The following is a 15,478-nucleotide window of genomic DNA, read 5'->3' as shown; positions in this document are numbered from 1 at the left end:
TTCCGTCGAATGGTCTTACTTATTTTATCGATTATCCGACAAGCAATATGCTCGAGATCTCTGGTCGCACTGGCGATTCTAGCACGTTGTTTTGAAAACTTTACCTGTGCATGTTTTGATTCTACCATGGCTAACGCTTATTTCGATGAATACGAAAACTTGGAGGTAAGCTTGATACAAATAAAGATCCCAAAAGTTATGCACAATAATTCAAATGGCAGATCCACGAGCTCATGCTGAAGGATCGTCCCCGACAAGCCGCCTACTACAATGCAATACTTGGGAACAAGGCACTGTTCAAAGATAAAATCGTTATGGATGTGGGCGCCGGCACTGGAATCCTATCCGCCTTCTGTGCACAGGCTGGCGCCCGTTTGGTGTACGCCGTGGAGGCTTCCAATGTGGCCACCAAAGTGGCATTGGATCTGATCGAAGACAATGGCCTGACGAACGTGGTTAAGGTCATTCAGTCCCGGATCGAGGAATTCGTGCTGCCTGCCGAGGCGGAGAAGGTGGACATAATCGTTTCCGAATGGATGGGCTTTTACCTACTGCACGAGGGCATGCTGGACTCGGTCCTGCTGGCCAGGGACAAGTTCCTCAAGGAGGGTGGCCTTTTGTTTCCCAGCGAGTGTACCATTTTCGTGGCACCCTGCGCGGTTCCATCGCTCTTCGACGACTGGCACAGTGTGGACGGCATTAAAATGAACACATTTGCTAGCAAGTTGAGATCGCAGAAGTCATCCCGGCCGGAGGTTATGCACTTGAACCCCAAAGACCTGCTTCATGAAGGCGTCGTCTTCCATTGGATGAACCTGCTGGATGTCAGTGCCAGCGACCTAGACAGCATTCAGTTCAAAGAGGTGGTTACTGCCCAGAAGGCTGGAAACCATCAGGGATTCTGCATTTGGTTCGAGGTTCGCTTCCCGGGCGACGACGAGTCAGAGTCTGTGGTTCTGAGCACATCACCGCTGTCGCCACCAACGCATTGGAAACAGTGCGTGGTTGTGCTGCCCGAGGAATCCTGCGAGAGCCTGGAGGAGAAATCACCCATTGCCTTTCAAATAACGATGAAGCGCAGTGCGGGCGACATGCGAAAGTACAACCTGGAGGTGGATCTGCTCGATCCCAACACTGAGGAGCATCCAATGCCCTGCTCCTGCCACATGACCAAATGCATTCTGACGGAAGCACATCTGAAGATGATGGACACCTCGTGATCATATTTCGACGTGGGGAATCAATTTATTTAACACTTTTAATACAATTACAAAATATATATCTCAGTCAAACTTAACGTCTAGTTCAGAAATTTAATTCTCATTTTAAAAAAATAGAATTATTTAACTTTAAACCAATAAGCGCTGCATCCGGCTCTGAAGTTCCTTGAGCGAGTTCTGAAGACGATTGGTGTCGGGCTTTTGGTAACAGATATTCAAACAACCAGCCACTATGTCCTGCGCCTTGCCAATAATGCGTCGTCTGTAGGGGAAAAAACATCCATTGTTATTATTTAATTTAATGCAACATTCCCTTTCTCAATACTAACTTGGATCTATAACAAACGGTCTGTGCGTTGTCCGCCAGAAGGGTGACCACTCGGATGGCTGACTGTATCAAATGCCACTCATTACCCTCGTTGGCCCACACCCGTTCGTTCATTGAAATCATTCTGGAATGTAAGCCAACATAAGTTCGTGTTTAAGGTTATTCTAAATCTATAGTCACCCACCTTGAGTAGTATTCGAGAAGGAGCTCAACATCCAGACTCATTGCGATCAGTTTTTCCGGCACAATTCCCTCTGGTAGCCTTAGTTGACAGGCCTTAATTTCCAGCTCCCTTATGAGGAAGGCAAAGGGGAAGCAGGCACCCGATTCATTATATTCCCTCACCAATAGTTCTATTTTGGTAAACAACCGATTGCTGCGCTCCACAGCCGTTCCAGGCTCTTCAACAATGCTGTTAATAATGTTACCCCAGACCGATTCGATCAGCAAGGGATCGTTGTGGTGGGAGCAATTCAGTATAGACAACTGGCACTCCCAGAGATTGAAGGGCTCGGCAAAGTGTGTATACAGCTGTGTGATATCGTACATGGCATAGTGCAGCTCCTTAACGGCATTGGCTGCCTCGTGGTTAGTGCGAGCCAGCTCCTTCATGGCATAAAGTACTGTTCGCTGAACTTTGGCAATGTCCAGCTAGGATTTTTGGAATTTATAAGATATGAAATTAAATTTATATATGTATATATTTTGGTATTATTTAATTACCTTATCTTCCAGCTCCTTCAGGAATATCCCACTTGTTATGGACGAACCGACGTTACCATTTCGCATGCACATCACCGCTCGCACCAAGTACTCGATGCGCTGCTCCAAAGTTATATTTTCGCTGCGGGTCATTGCCAAGTTATCCAAAATCTTTGCTGCCTGGGGATGATGATTGTTCTTCTCGTAGTACTTCCACAGCAGATCGATCACACCCACATTATCGCCATTGCGTGTGGCATTGCGTCGCAGGAACTCGCCCAGCGTTGGCTCTTCCACATCCAATAGCTCACTGAGCATATCGTGGGCAAGCAGCCATTCGTAGAGGGTCACATGGATCAGGGGATCCTTGACGCGCAGCGTTTGGGCCACAATTTTAGGGATGATTTTGGTAAAGTTCATGTTTTTGAATTGAAGGGGAGATGCTTGGCTTTCATCCTGTGGGTTTGCCTTATTGCGAGCCGTCTGATAAATATGATCGAGCATATTTTGTACCTCCTTGTAGTAGTTCATCCTGAAGATAAAGGTTTAGAAATAATAAAATGAGTAAAATAACAAAACTTTTGCTCAAACGATATATGACTATATTCACCTGGTAACAAAGCAAGTGTATCCCTCGCGATCCTCGGATGGTTCACCGTTTTTATAGAAATGTATGCCCACCTCCTCGGGATCGCTCTTGGCCGCACACACGGCCGTAAGCTCAATGACACCCTCGTAGAACTCTGTGGATGTAAACTGCTGGCAAATACTGCGCAACGGCAATGTGGGAGCCGCTTCCTTGCACATCTGCAGAGTGGTTCGTAGCTTCTGCTCCTTTTCGGTGGCCGAAGTACAGTTCTTGGCGTTCATCAATAGCTCGGTGGCCTTGTAGGTGACGGCATCCTCATGTCTGTAGAGATTAGGACACTGCTCGCGCAAGTTGTTGGACACCTCCGCCACTCCGGCCTTATCCTTCAGATACAGATTGATCAAGGAGATGATCAGAAAGGCGGTAACCTCCGAACGGGTGAGCAGTAGGTCTCGGAAAGTACAGCACTTGAGCATATTCTGCTGATCAGTATTGAGTTGCAGGCAAATGTTTTGAAAGTTGTGAGCATTCAAGATACTCCACAGAGAGAGAACCTCACAGGCGTGCTCTTAATAAAGATAATTTACGGTTTTATTAAAGGATTTTAAGTAAACAAACAGTGGTACTTACTGACAAAAAGATTGAGGGCGGAGAGGGAACGCTTTTCCTCCACCTGAGCCTGCTCGGCATAGTTGCGCTGCTCGGAGATGGGCAGATGAGAGTTGGCCATAATGAGGGTGTTGTAGCCACTGGTCCTGTCCAAGTGAGTGTCGAACGAAACGCGAGTAGAAGCTGCAAGGAACAAGATAGGGGACAACTTGGGGGTAAACATAAGATTCCTTTAAACTTACAAGATATATCGTGGACAGAATGATCTTCCAGGAATCGCCGCAGGGCTCGAAGATCGGCTAGCAAAACAGAGCAATCTTTGGGACCCACGCGGGAGCAGAAGTTTTTGTCCACACAAGGTAGTTGCCAAATGGAGCGCAGCATACGGGAGACGTACAAGTACAAGCCATCGTGTTTGGCCGAGTAAACAATTTGGGAATTCTCGTTATTAACCACAGGCGAAGGTTGTTGCAAATTGGAAACTGAAATAAAAACATTTTATATTATTATTAATTACATTTTAACCAGAAAAACCCTTTACTTACTTGGACTTATTGGCTGATTAAACTGCGGAGCATTGTAAGACATCGGCGTATTCCCCTGATTGGCATTTGGCATTGGCGTAGACATAAATATGGGCAATCGCTCTCTACCGGTGACTGCACTGGAGCCAAGCTGCGTCTGATTCGCCAGGGTGCGGTTGTTATTGGCATTCAGGAACTTTTGATGCTGGAAGCAGGGCTCACCGCCGTACAGCATAAAGGCTTGGGTGGCCCACAGGGCCACATTACCGCCACGATAGCTATCAGAGGTGGCCAGCAGCAGGGCCGTGACGCAGGCTTCGCGTTGATTTTGCGACTGAAAGAACATCTTCACCTCCTCGTGATGCGGGCCATTGCAGTACTGCAGAATCTGCATGAGAACGTCCGGCATCTTGAGCAGCTCAATTATGTGTGTGCCCTGATTGGTGAGCAGCGCCACTTTCCGCGAGTGTCGGGCACTATTCAAGGGGGACTTTAGGAATGGAGCACTTGGTTCCTTCACCTCGGCCATGCCCCAAACCACACCGTCCAGACTCTCCAGAGCCGTTGACTCTACCAAATAGGTGAAGTTAACCGACGGTGCCGAGTTCACCGACCAGAGGAGATCCTGTTCCTGCTGCTGGGTGGTGATCATCAACATATTGCCCTCGGTGTAGTGGGCGGCATGCACTTGCTTTGGCTTATTCGTGGTGGCATTCGGCGTGTAACCAGGCGGCAGGCGAACATGGAGTAAATAAAGCCCCCTTGGAGTTTCACCTGCGACAGGCGGCGGAAGTTGTGCCTGGCCACCAAAACCTTGATTATCGAATTGTGAGCAGTTAGCTGTAGGGTCGAATTGCTGCTGCTGCACAGCGAGCGATGTGGTGGAGAAGTACAGACGAACGCCACACTGGGTGACGGCCACGAGATGAAGTTTGCTGGAATCATCGGCTGTAAGGGGGCAAATGGCCTTGACACACTTGAAAATCGTGGGATCAACCGTACTAAAAGATAAAGTAGAGTTTAAAGAATTTATATTATTTTTTTAATAAACTTTTACTTACGTGATCAGCTTGACTGCTTGGCTTGTAATATCGCTCTGGGTGATCCTGCCCAGCCTTCGGGCTCCTGTGTAATCCGTACTGATGTCCCAGGCTTCGATGGATCCCCTTTCCGAGAGCACATACAGCAGCTTTCGACTGTTGTCGACCTCAATGCGCTCTATACCGTCCACTTCCTGCAAAAAAAAAAACGTACTCTGTCGGTTCAGGAAGCCCTTCCATAGCAGGTTACTCCTAGTTACCGAAAAAACTTTGAGGAAATTCGGCACCATCAGCGAGACCAGACTCTGTGAGAGATTGATCTTTTTGGAACGCTTGCCAAACCAAGATGACTCCGCCTGATAGAAGATCTCATAGAGGCAGCCATCGCGGCCGCCTAGGAAAATGCGTCCGTCGTCTGTGCCCTTGATGACACTGATGGAGACGTTATCCGTACCGATCACGAATATGGGCCTGTTCATCAGCTGCATTTCGTTGAAACCGCTCTCACCGAACATCACACCCAGGACGATCACCTCAATGGGCGTTGTGAGCAACAGGAGGTACTTGACGTCCTCCACAAAGACACCCGCTCTGGGCTTGATCAGTCCAACGCTGACAATCAAGTGACTCAGCCCGTCGTAGTAGGCGACGTCGCGTGACTGATTGAAGGTCCAAATGTAAATCTCCGAATCGATCGTCAGCCAAGCCCGCCCAATCTCCGGAAACAGGCCCATGGTACAGTGGCATTTGATATCTGCAAGGTATAAGGGACAAAGTAGAACCCAGTTGACTTCGGATCCAAAACTACCCACGCTTGAAGTGCTCCAGGATCTCCTTGGGTATGCCCGACTTGGTCACCGTCCGCAGCTGTTGTAGGTTATGTGTTTCGTCCGACTTGAGAAAGGACAGGCTTTGGTAATCATAGTCGTTGAGTCCACTCGTTGTGGCTCTCCCATGCTGGCTGACGCCCGTCAACTGCAAAGACGTTGTTAGGCGATTTTTAGAAATGCAAACTGCGGTCCCAGTGGTGAAGTTACCTCTAGAAGACCCGGCTTATTTCTGTCCAGATTGTCATGCCACTCCAGCATTTTTCCTGCCGTCGCGAAGAAGTCAAGTTGGGCTTGCGGAGCAGTCATTGTGGGAACCTAAACTAATGCGGGCCAACGGTGAGCAAGTAAAACTGTATAATCCAACTTAAAACAAATGTTTGAGAGAAAATTCGCAATTTACGGCCGGCCGATGCTGTTGTACCCACGCTCCCGCCTTATGGTTGGCCTATCAATGTTATCGATATCCGATAGAATTGTTGAATATTAACGGAATTCTTTAATTAATTATACCTTAAATTTATTCAATATAGGACAAATTCGTATATAAATAGTCTACGATTTTTAATTATAAAATATAAATTAAATAAAATAACAAGACCTATAAAAATAATATTTTTATCCCGTTTTTATATTGAAAAAAAAAAAAAAGATATCAATAACAAATAAATATATTTGTTTACAGTGTTTTGCTATTTATTATTATTATTACTTTTTTTTTAGTCCAATGCTAATTAAACATTATTTTATACCAAATATTTTTTACCATTCAGCAAGAATTGCCATTCGCCCCGATTGCTGGTATATATTAGTATATAATTTCGATAACACCAACGCCTATCTGTATTTGCTGTTTTGGTATTTCTGTAAGCGGGCACCCAGTTCTCTTGAAAACTTTGACAAATAGAGATGAAAGATCCCTTTAGAAAACTTCTGTTTCTTTAGACAATTCGACGATGAAATGCACTTATTCATTTTTATTAAAATTGAATATGAAAACAATAAACATTTATTTGAAATGGCATATTTCTGGTATATTCCTAAAAAGAATTGTTAAAAAGTATATTTTTCAGAGCCGGACGGTATAATTTATCGATAATTCTGCGGTCACTCTGTTTTCTTTCTTTTCGTCTCGTTTCCGGAACGAGCCCACACGTGGATTTCGTAAAATTGCATTTTATTAATTTGCAATTTCGTTAAATTACAATTTATTGTAATTGGCCGGTCCGATAGTAAGTTTCTGTGAAGCTTGCACCGAAATAGTGGTCGGGAACACCGGATTAAATGACATAATTTGGCGGTACAAACCAGTGGTGGTGTGGGCAGCGCTACCCTGGCGATGCTTCTGTACGGCTGCTACTCGCCGGAATCTTATTGAGCCATTTAACATATATTACGGATTAAATAAATGAAATGCCGAGTAAACCGCCAAACCGGGGTACCCCAGAATCACCTGTTGGATGTTGCAATTGATTTACCCTATGTGAAGCTAACGAAATAACCCCATTTACTTGTTTCCCATAGACTCGTCAACATGCGAACGATCAATTCCAACCAGTGCGTGAAGATCCCCAGGGATATCAAGGCCTCGGTGAAGGCCCGTGTGGTGACCATCACCGGCACCCGCGGCACGCTGAAGCGCAGCTTCAAGCACTTGGCCCTGGACATGTACATGCCCGACAAGCGCACCCTGAAGGTGGAGAAGTGGTTCGGCACCAAGAAGGAGCTGGCCGCCGTGCGCACCGTGTGCAGTCACATCGAGAACATGATCAAGGGTGAGTTGGAGAGTTGGCTGTCGATCCGGAAAGCTTAATAACCATGTTTTGTCTCCGCAGGTGTCACTTTCGGCTTCCAGTACAAGATGCGCGCTGTGTATGCCCATTTCCCCATCAACTGCGTCACCTCTGAGAACAACACGGTGATTGAGATCCGTAACTTCTTGGGCGAGAAGTACATCCGTCGCGTGGAGATGGCTCCTGGTGTCACCGTCGTCAACTCGACTGCCCAGAAGGACGAGCTCATCGTGGAGGGCAACGACATCGAGTCGGTCTCTGGATCTGCCGCCCTCATCCAGCAGTCCACCACCGTTAAGAATAAGGATATCCGTAAATTCCTTGACGGTCTGTACGTGTCGGAGAAGACGACCGTTGTGAAGGTGGAGTCTTAGACTTTTATATTGTGTTTCTACCTAAAATGTTAATAAAAACCAACGGCCGAAACTTTCAATAAGAAATCAACGTGTGTGTGTGTGTTTAAAACGCTTCGAGAACCGAAAACGAAAAAGCTGTAAATCGCTGATTAAACATTTTTTTACGGATTACTGTACAAAGTTTTAATTTCTTGTATTTTAAATCTTTGAACTCTTTAGAACTATCATTTATTGTTGTTGATTTAAAATCAAAATGGATTTTTCTTCGATTCCAAAACGCCAACTTGGCATTCCTTGGATCCCTGTAGAATCTTCATGACAACCATTAGATTTTCATACATCTCAAAAGCTGTATATATTCGTTTATATTACAAAAAAAAAGTCGTCCGATCCTAGTTAAATGGTTCCTGTAATATAAATAAGACTTATTTGGAACAAGATGCTCAAAAACTAAAACTTAATTACGTTTTTTCTTTACTGACTAATTTGGTAAGTAAATTTGGGGTCAGAATTGGTTTCCAGAAACTATTATTTACGGATTTGATAAAAATATTTGATAGTTAAGTATTTGAAAATAAAGGTTTTCCAAATCAGCTGTTATTCAAATTTAAAACTCTTTATGTGAGTGATTTCAATTCAATATTTTAATGAGTAATGTAAATGTAATTTTGATTATAAATGCCAATTGCTACAAGGCATCAAGAGCTACTACTTAATGGCTAAAATATATATAAGTAAATAAATTTAATTGATTTAAAGTTATTACTTATTATATTTACTACCTATTTTATTTTTTGGATTACAATCTTATTTAAATCTTGGTTTTGGCCAAGCATTAACTTTATTTTTGGCTAAATTTTGATACTAATAGCCAGTAATTTGCTATCCTTTTTATATTTACTAATTTACGCCGTGCAAAAGCCCTAATAATTGTGCAAAATAAGAAGTGGGACAGCATTTTTTTGATAATCGCTGAACAGTTTTCAAGCATGTATTCTTTAAATATTATAAGAAAACTTTGCAAAAATTGTAAAATAAAAAAAATAATAATAATTAACGGACTGGTGGCTAGATAATCCGAAACATCATTATTATTATTCCCACAGCTTTTTTAACAACTTCATAATGATATAAATTAAGAATATTGATTTCTAGAATTTAGGGGGGAAATTTTAACTTATTGAGATATTTTAGGAGGAAAGCGCTTTCAAAAGTCCCGGTTCGATATTAAAAAAATATTTATTTTTTATTCGAAAAGTATCGATATATCGATATCTTTAATATATTTCTCACATCGCTATAATCCAGCTTTCAAAGGTCCCGTTTGATTTTGTCTCATTCATCTTCGAGCCAGTTGCCAACTCTTTAGGGCTTGAAAAAGCTAAACCCAACTTCGAAAAAAGCTAGAAATAGCCAGCAAATTTTGATGATAGCACATTCAAACACGTTCGTCGAACACATTCTCTCTCGGTTCGGTTGCAACGGAGCCGAAGGTGCTGCCGAAGGCTGCCGAAGTCCATGTTGTTCGCTCTCGAACACTCTACATTCTACACGAGAATTCGACCCCAAGCATGTAAAACTCTGTTTTGACATTTTACTTTGAAGTTCAGAGTGACCAAGGGGAAAATATCAAACAAAAATATGGCGATTTCGATATTTGGGCAAAAAGTATCGTTATATTTAGGTTTTGAAACACGCCAGATATAGTGGGAAAATAGCTAAATTGGCAACACTGTCGCTAGCCAGAGAGCCGCTCTCAATTTGGGAATTCCATAAGCAAATTCTGTTAACGAGCCAAATTCTGTAATCGAGAGCATTTCTATGTTAAGTAACAGTTTGCTTTGAAATTCAGAGTGACCAAGGAGAAAATACCGAAAAATATCAAACAAAAGTATCGATTTCGATATTTGGGCAAAAAATATCGTTATATTTAGCTAAATTGGCAACACTGCTCACATCGCTATAATCCAGCTTTCAAAGTCCCGTTTGATTTTGCCCATTTCATCTTCGAGCATCGGTTCAACGTGGTTATAGAAAAGTTTTGTGAGAGTGAGGTGAAGTGTAAGGAAAAAAACCTAAAGCAACAATGAATGTGCCGCCGAATACTGGAATTTCCCGTGGGCGAGGACGCGGAACTAAGCGTGTGCCAGAGGCTAATCGCGGGCTTGTGCCTCAGCTGGTAAGTCTAATTCCGCATTTTTATTAAATTCAAAGTCAAAGAAAAAAATTTTCGGCGAAGCGTCATGAAACGACGCATGCATTTTTCATCAGGCCATGCATGTTGTGATTTGTCGGTCCCATCCAAATGTTCATAAGTCGCTACTACATTCTGCAAAATTTAAAAGGCAAAATTCAAAGAAAAAAAATTTCGGAAAAGCTTCATTATGAACGCGTGTGCATTTTTTCATCAGGCCATTCATGTTTTGATTTGTCCGTCCCATCCAAATGTTCATAATTCGCTACTACATTCTGCAAAATTTAAAAGGCAAAATTCAAAGAAAAAAATTTCGGAGAAGCGTCATTATGAACGCGTGTGCATTTTTCATCAGGCCATGCATGTTTTGATTTGTCCGTCCCATCCAAATGTTCATAATTCGCTGCATAATTACCATTCTGCAAAATTTAAAAGGCAAAATTCAAAGAAAAAAATTTCGGAGAAGCGTCATTATGAACGCGTGTGCATTTTTCATCAGGCCATGCATGTTTTGATTTGTCCGTCCCATCCAAATGTTCATAATTCGCTGCATAATTACCATTCTGCAAAATTTAAAAGGCAAAATTCAAAGAAAAAAATTTCGGAGAAGCGTCATGAAACGGCGCGTGCATTTTTCATCAGGCCATGCATGCTTTGATTTGTCCGTCCCATCCAAATGTTCATAATTCGCTACATAATTACCATTCTGCAAAATTTAAAAGGCAAAATTCAAAGAAAAAAAATTTCGGAAAAGCGTCATTATGAACGCGTGTGCATTTTTTCATCAGGCCATTCATGTTTTGATTTGTCCGTCCCATCCAAATGTTCATAATTCGCTACATACATTCTGCAAAATTTAAACGGAAAAATTTAAAAGGCAAAATTCAATATTCCATTTTTTAATAGCAATGTAGCGAAACATGCATGGCCTGATGAAAAAATGACGCGTCTAAGAATTTTCTTTCTTTGAATTTTTCCCTTTAAATTTAGCAGAATGAACATTTGCATGGAACGGACAAATCACAACATGCATGGCCTGATGAAAAAAAAATGTATTAGTTGGTCGGCCATTTTTTAATAGCAATGTAGCGAAACATGCATAGAATGATGAAAAAATTACGCTTCCAAGAATTCTTTGAATTTTTCCTTTAACACACACACACACAACATACATATACCATCAAATTTACCGCTTTTTTTCATCTTATTACGTTTCTTCTATCACACACACGCATACACTGTTCTTTATGCATCATTTTATTCATAAAATCTTCAATGAAATATTGCTCAATAAGAATGAAAGAAATACATTTCATGAAGAAAGTGATTATTATTAATGATGTAATTTAATGTACAAACACAGTCAAACCTTAGTCGGCGTTTTTTTTTTAAAGCTCTTCTCTTTCTAACAGAAATAGCACGCGTTTTCTTCAATAACTTCATACATTCATACATATGTACATCATATGTATGTATATGTATAAAATTCTTCTGTGTATGTGTGTCAAGTTTGCAGAGAAAAAATTTCACTCTTCGTACTTTCAACAGAAGAGCTTAGGCTAAGGTTCGACTATGTGTTTTTACATTAAATTACATCATTAATAATATTAATTTTCTTCATGAAATGTATTTTTATTTCATTCTTGAGCAATATTTCATTGAAGACTTTATGAATAAAATGATGCATAAAGAACAGTGTATGCGTGTGTGCGATAGAAGAAGCGTAAAAAGATCGAAAAAGCGGTAAATTTGATGGTATATGTATGTGTGTGTATACGGACTAAGATGGCGTCCGTATATAACCACAATAAATGCAAACACCCAAGCGAAATAGAAGGAAGAATCAGAATTTTCACAAATTAATTTTAAAAATTAAATTAAATCAAAGTGAAAAGTAATCATTTCTGTGTATAGGGCGTAACATTTTTGGTTTGTGTATAAATCCTTAATTGTACAATTTGCAGGGCCAGTCCTCGCAATCGTCGCACTCAGGTGGAGCAACTGGAGGAGCAGGAGGAGGTGATGCTCCGGTCAAGGACTTGGACCCTAGCTTTGAAACTCTGAGATCTGGAGAAACTGAGCTTCCAAGCAGCGAAGGTATGTAATCCCTTTACAATTAGGTCATTGTTTTATATTTATAATTTAAAATTTATAAATTACAAGGCGATCCTCGTGGCTCTGTACGTGGGCGCCGCCTCATCACGGATGTGGTTCATTCCCGTCCCCAGGGACTGGCCACCAAGTGTGGAACGACTGGAACAAGGATTACGGTGCAGACTAACTATTTCAAAATAGTCAAACGTCCCAACTGGACAATATACCAGTATAGGGTGGACTTTTCACCTGACGTGGACAACACGCGTCTGCGTCGAGCCTTTCTGCATGAACATCGCAGCCTCTTGGGGGGCTACATTTTTGATGGGACAATCTTGTTCTCCAGCAATCATTTCAAGGCTAAACCCAATAGCACGAATGTTTTGGAACTAGTTACACAGAGCCGAGCCGGCGAAAATATACAAATCAAAATTAAACATGTTGGCTCGGTCGAGACTGCTGACAATCAGCAGTTCCAAGTGCTAAATCTGATCTTGCGCAGAGCCATGGAGGGTTTGAATTTGCAGCTCGTGTCCCGTAATTATTTTGATGCTAAAGCAAAGGTAAGTTATTAATTTCTCATTATTTAAGTTTACACCTTTAGCTAGTTTTAAATAATCAATTATTTTCTCTGTTGTTTCAAGATCAATCTAGAGAACTACCGCATGGAGCTCTGGCCTGGTTATCAGACTTCGATTCGCCAGCATGAGGGCGACATTTTGCTTTGTGCAGAGATTGCACACAAGGTGATGAGAACTGACACCTTGTACAACATTTTATCTGAGGTGGTTCGCGACAGTGATGATTATCAAACTGCTTTCAAGCGTCAAGTAATTGGTGAGTTTATTTTGTCCATTAGAAATAATAAAGGATTCCTGGTTATTTCGATAAACTTGTTGATCTTTGGTTGTTTTTCAAGTTGAGTTAATATTCCGGTCATTGAATAAAATTAAAGGCGTTGAGTTAAGCTAATTACTTACGCTCTTTTAATAACAAGAAAGATTTAACTATTTGTGAGATCTGCTTTCTCTTCAGCTATTCTTTAATAGGTATTTATAATATTTATTTTATTCAGGTATGGTGGTGTTAACCGACTATAACAACAAGACTTATCGCGTTGACGATATTGATTTTAATTCTTCGCCATTGTCGAAATTCGCCCAGAAGGAAGGCGAAATCTCATATTGCGATTACTATAAGAAGGTAAATATGACTTACAAATATAATAATCGTAAACTGATATAATATTTAAATGTTTAATATTTCAGCGCTACAACATCACAATTCGTGATTTGAAGCAGCCTTTGGTTGTGTCGCGGCCCACCGAGAGGAACATTCGTGGTGGCGAAGATAAGTTGATAATGCTTATTCCTGAGCTGGCTCGGGCTACCGGCATGACGGATAACATGCGGTCTAACTTTCGGTGAGCTTGAAAAATAATCATTTTGAAGTTAATAAAACATTTCGTAATTTTTTTTGTTCAGATTGATGAAAGCCATGAGCGAGCATACACGTCTGACACCGGATCGTCGTATCGAACGTTTGCGCACATTCAATCAGCGCTTGAAATCGTCCAAGGAGAGCATGGAACTGATGAAGTCTTGGCAAATTGAGCTCGACACGGCCTTGGTGGAGATCCCAGCTCGCGTTCTGCCACCGCAGAATATATTGCTCGGAAATAACAAGAAATACTTGTGCGACAGCCGCGCAGATTGGTCCAACGAGTTCCGAAACTCATCAATGTTCTCTCACGTGGATATCAAGAGGTGGTTGGTGATTACTCCACGCCGTAGCATCAACCAAACGCAGGACTTTGTGAGGATGTGCATTCGCGTGGCGCAAGGCATGAGGATGACTATCTTGGATCCGCGGTTGTAAGTATTGGTTTAATTTTTTTGTTTATTTTGTGAATTTTGCAACTGATTTGCCTGCGATTTTATTTCAGTGACGAGATAAACGATGATCGAAACGCAACCTATTCACAGGCAATCGACAATGCAGCGGCCAAGGATCCACAAATCGTTATGGTGGTCATGAATGCTCCGAATGAGGAAAAGTACGTATGGTTTACTTTGCTGTAGTATAAGGCATCTAATTATTTCTTGATGGTTATTTATTATTTAACAGGTATAGCACCATCAAGAAACGCGCTTGCGTGGACCGGCCGGTTCCGTCTCAAGTGGTTACTCTTAAGACCATTGCACCTCGTCCAGAGAAATCAGCTGGCCTGATGTCGATCGCCACAAAGGTGGTAATACAAATGAATGCCAAACTAATGGGCGCACCCTGGATGGTGGATTTACCGCTTCGTGGCCTAATGACCGTAGGCTTTGATGTCTGTCATTCTCCGAAAAATAAGAACAAATCTTTTGGTGCCCTGGTGGCCACTATGGACATGAAGACGTCGACTCGGTACTTCTCCTCCGTGACGGAGCACATGAAGGGTCAGGAGTTGTCCGACCAGATGTCCATCACCATGACGTGCGCCCTAAAGGCATACCGCGAGCATCACGGTACCCTGCCCGAGCGTATTCTCTTCTTCCGCGACGGCGTCGGCGATGGCCAACTCCACCAGGTGGTGAACGCCGAGGTTAAGTTTCTAAAGGAAAAGCTGGATGAAATCTACAAGTCGGCTGGCATGCAGGATGGCTGTCGCATGGCCTTTATGGTGGTGGCGAAGCGCATCAACACGCGCTACTTTTCCAACAAGCGTAATCCAGTTCCGGGCACTGTGGTCGATGACGTTATAACCCTGCCGGAGCGTTACGATTTCTTCTTGGTCTCGCAGTCAGTGAGACAGGGAACGGTGTCGCCCACCAACTACAATGTCATCCACGACAATATGGGCTTAAGTGCCGACAAGCTCCAAATTTTGTCCTACAAGATGACCCACATGTATTACAATTACTCCGCCACTTGCCGCGTACCAGCTGTGTGCCAATACGCTCATAAGCTGGCCTTCTTGGTAGCGGAGAGCATCAACCGTGCACCGGCTGCAGGCTTGAATAATCAACTATACTTTCTTTAAAAAAAACTGACTATTAAATTTATTGAAAATGTAATCACAAGGCTGAAGGGCCAACTGACAATTTTATGTTCCAACACATTACATGTAATTCCTCAAATGAAGTTTCAATAAATGACCTTTTTTAGTTTATCCCATTTCGCTGTATTTGCTAAGAGTTTCTCGGGGAGTGGAAAA

The 15,478-nt window shown here is 42.3% G+C and overlaps 4 protein-coding genes across 4 annotated transcripts; 3 read left to right on the top strand and 1 right to left on the bottom strand.

The window, feature by feature from the left end:
* Nucleotides 1–9: 9 nt before the first annotated feature.
* On the top strand, nt 10–1,297 carry Art8 (Arginine methyltransferase 8). The gene is made up of 2 exons (XM_017170090.2): nt 10–165; nt 222–1,297. The coding sequence occupies exons 1-2, from the start codon at nt 10–12 to the stop codon at nt 1,218–1,220; spliced, it is 1,155 nt and encodes a 384-aa protein (XP_017025579.2). The 3' UTR covers nt 1,221–1,297.
* Nucleotides 1,221–6,281, bottom strand: Nup154 (nuclear pore complex protein Nup154). Its single transcript, XM_017170082.3, has 12 exons — nt 6,050–6,281; nt 5,825–5,987; nt 5,273–5,766; nt 5,034–5,206; nt 3,994–4,973; nt 3,691–3,930; nt 3,470–3,631; nt 2,861–3,407; nt 2,272–2,782; nt 1,733–2,199; nt 1,550–1,672; nt 1,221–1,482 (listed from the first exon to the last, which is right to left on the bottom strand). Exons 1-12 carry the CDS (start codon nt 6,146–6,148, stop codon nt 1,350–1,352), a joined length of 4,092 nt encoding a protein of 1,363 aa, XP_017025571.1. The 5' UTR covers nt 6,149–6,281; the 3' UTR covers nt 1,221–1,349.
* A 631-nt stretch (nt 6,282–6,912) lies between these two features.
* Nucleotides 6,913–8,072, top strand: RpL9 (ribosomal protein L9). Its single transcript, XM_017170093.3, has 3 exons — nt 6,913–7,071; nt 7,364–7,614; nt 7,675–8,072. The coding sequence occupies exons 2-3, from the start codon at nt 7,374–7,376 to the stop codon at nt 8,004–8,006; spliced, it is 573 nt and encodes a 190-aa protein (XP_017025582.1). The 5' UTR covers nt 6,913–7,071; nt 7,364–7,373; the 3' UTR covers nt 8,007–8,072.
* A 1,892-nt stretch (nt 8,073–9,964) lies between these two features.
* Nucleotides 9,965–15,438, top strand: aub (piwi like RNA-mediated gene silencing protein aubergine). Its single transcript, XM_017170088.3, has 9 exons — nt 9,965–10,167; nt 12,147–12,279; nt 12,346–12,839; nt 12,921–13,113; nt 13,352–13,479; nt 13,545–13,699; nt 13,761–14,150; nt 14,222–14,332; nt 14,404–15,438. The coding sequence occupies exons 1-9, from the start codon at nt 10,075–10,077 to the stop codon at nt 15,302–15,304; spliced, it is 2,598 nt and encodes an 865-aa protein (XP_017025577.1). The 5' UTR covers nt 9,965–10,074; the 3' UTR covers nt 15,305–15,438.
* The last annotated feature ends 40 nt before the right edge of the window (nt 15,439–15,478 follow it).

Source organism: Drosophila kikkawai, chromosome 2L, assembly GCF_030179895.1.
Source record: "Drosophila kikkawai strain 14028-0561.14 chromosome 2L, DkikHiC1v2, whole genome shotgun sequence".
NCBI lineage: Eukaryota > Metazoa > Arthropoda > Insecta > Diptera > Drosophilidae > Drosophila > Drosophila kikkawai.
Note: the sequence above shows the minus strand (reverse complement) of the source record. Positions and strands in the feature narration are given on the sequence as shown.

Coding starts and splice junctions, on each gene's coding strand:
- Art8 (XM_017170090.2), top strand. CDS start 10: ATGGTCTTACTTATTTTATCGATTATCCGACAAGCAATATGCTCGAGA. Junction 166..221: donor ATGAATACGAAAACTTGGAG/GTAAGCTTGATA, acceptor TTCAAATGGCAG/ATCCACGAGCTCATGCTGAA.
- aub (XM_017170088.3), top strand. CDS start 10,075: ATGAATGTGCCGCCGAATACTGGAATTTCCCGTGGGCGAGGACGCGGA. Junction 10,168..12,146: donor GCGGGCTTGTGCCTCAGCTG/GTAAGTCTAATT, acceptor TACAATTTGCAG/GGCCAGTCCTCGCAATCGTC. Junction 13,480..13,544: donor ATTGCGATTACTATAAGAAG/GTAAATATGACT, acceptor TTAATATTTCAG/CGCTACAACATCACAATTCG.
- Nup154 (XM_017170082.3), bottom strand. CDS start 6,148: ATGACTGCTCCGCAAGCCCAACTTGACTTCTTCGCGACGGCAGGAAAA. Junction 5,988..6,049: donor ATAAGCCGGGTCTTCTAGAG/GTAACTTCACCA, acceptor ACGTCTTTGCAG/TTGACGGGCGTCAGCCAGCA. Junction 3,632..3,690: donor TTCTGTCCACGATATATCTT/GTAAGTTTAAAG, acceptor TGTTCCTTGCAG/CTTCTACTCGCGTTTCGTTC.
- RpL9 (XM_017170093.3), top strand. CDS start 7,374: ATGCGAACGATCAATTCCAACCAGTGCGTGAAGATCCCCAGGGATATC. Junction 7,615..7,674: donor CATCGAGAACATGATCAAGG/GTGAGTTGGAGA, acceptor TTGTCTCCGCAG/GTGTCACTTTCGGCTTCCAG.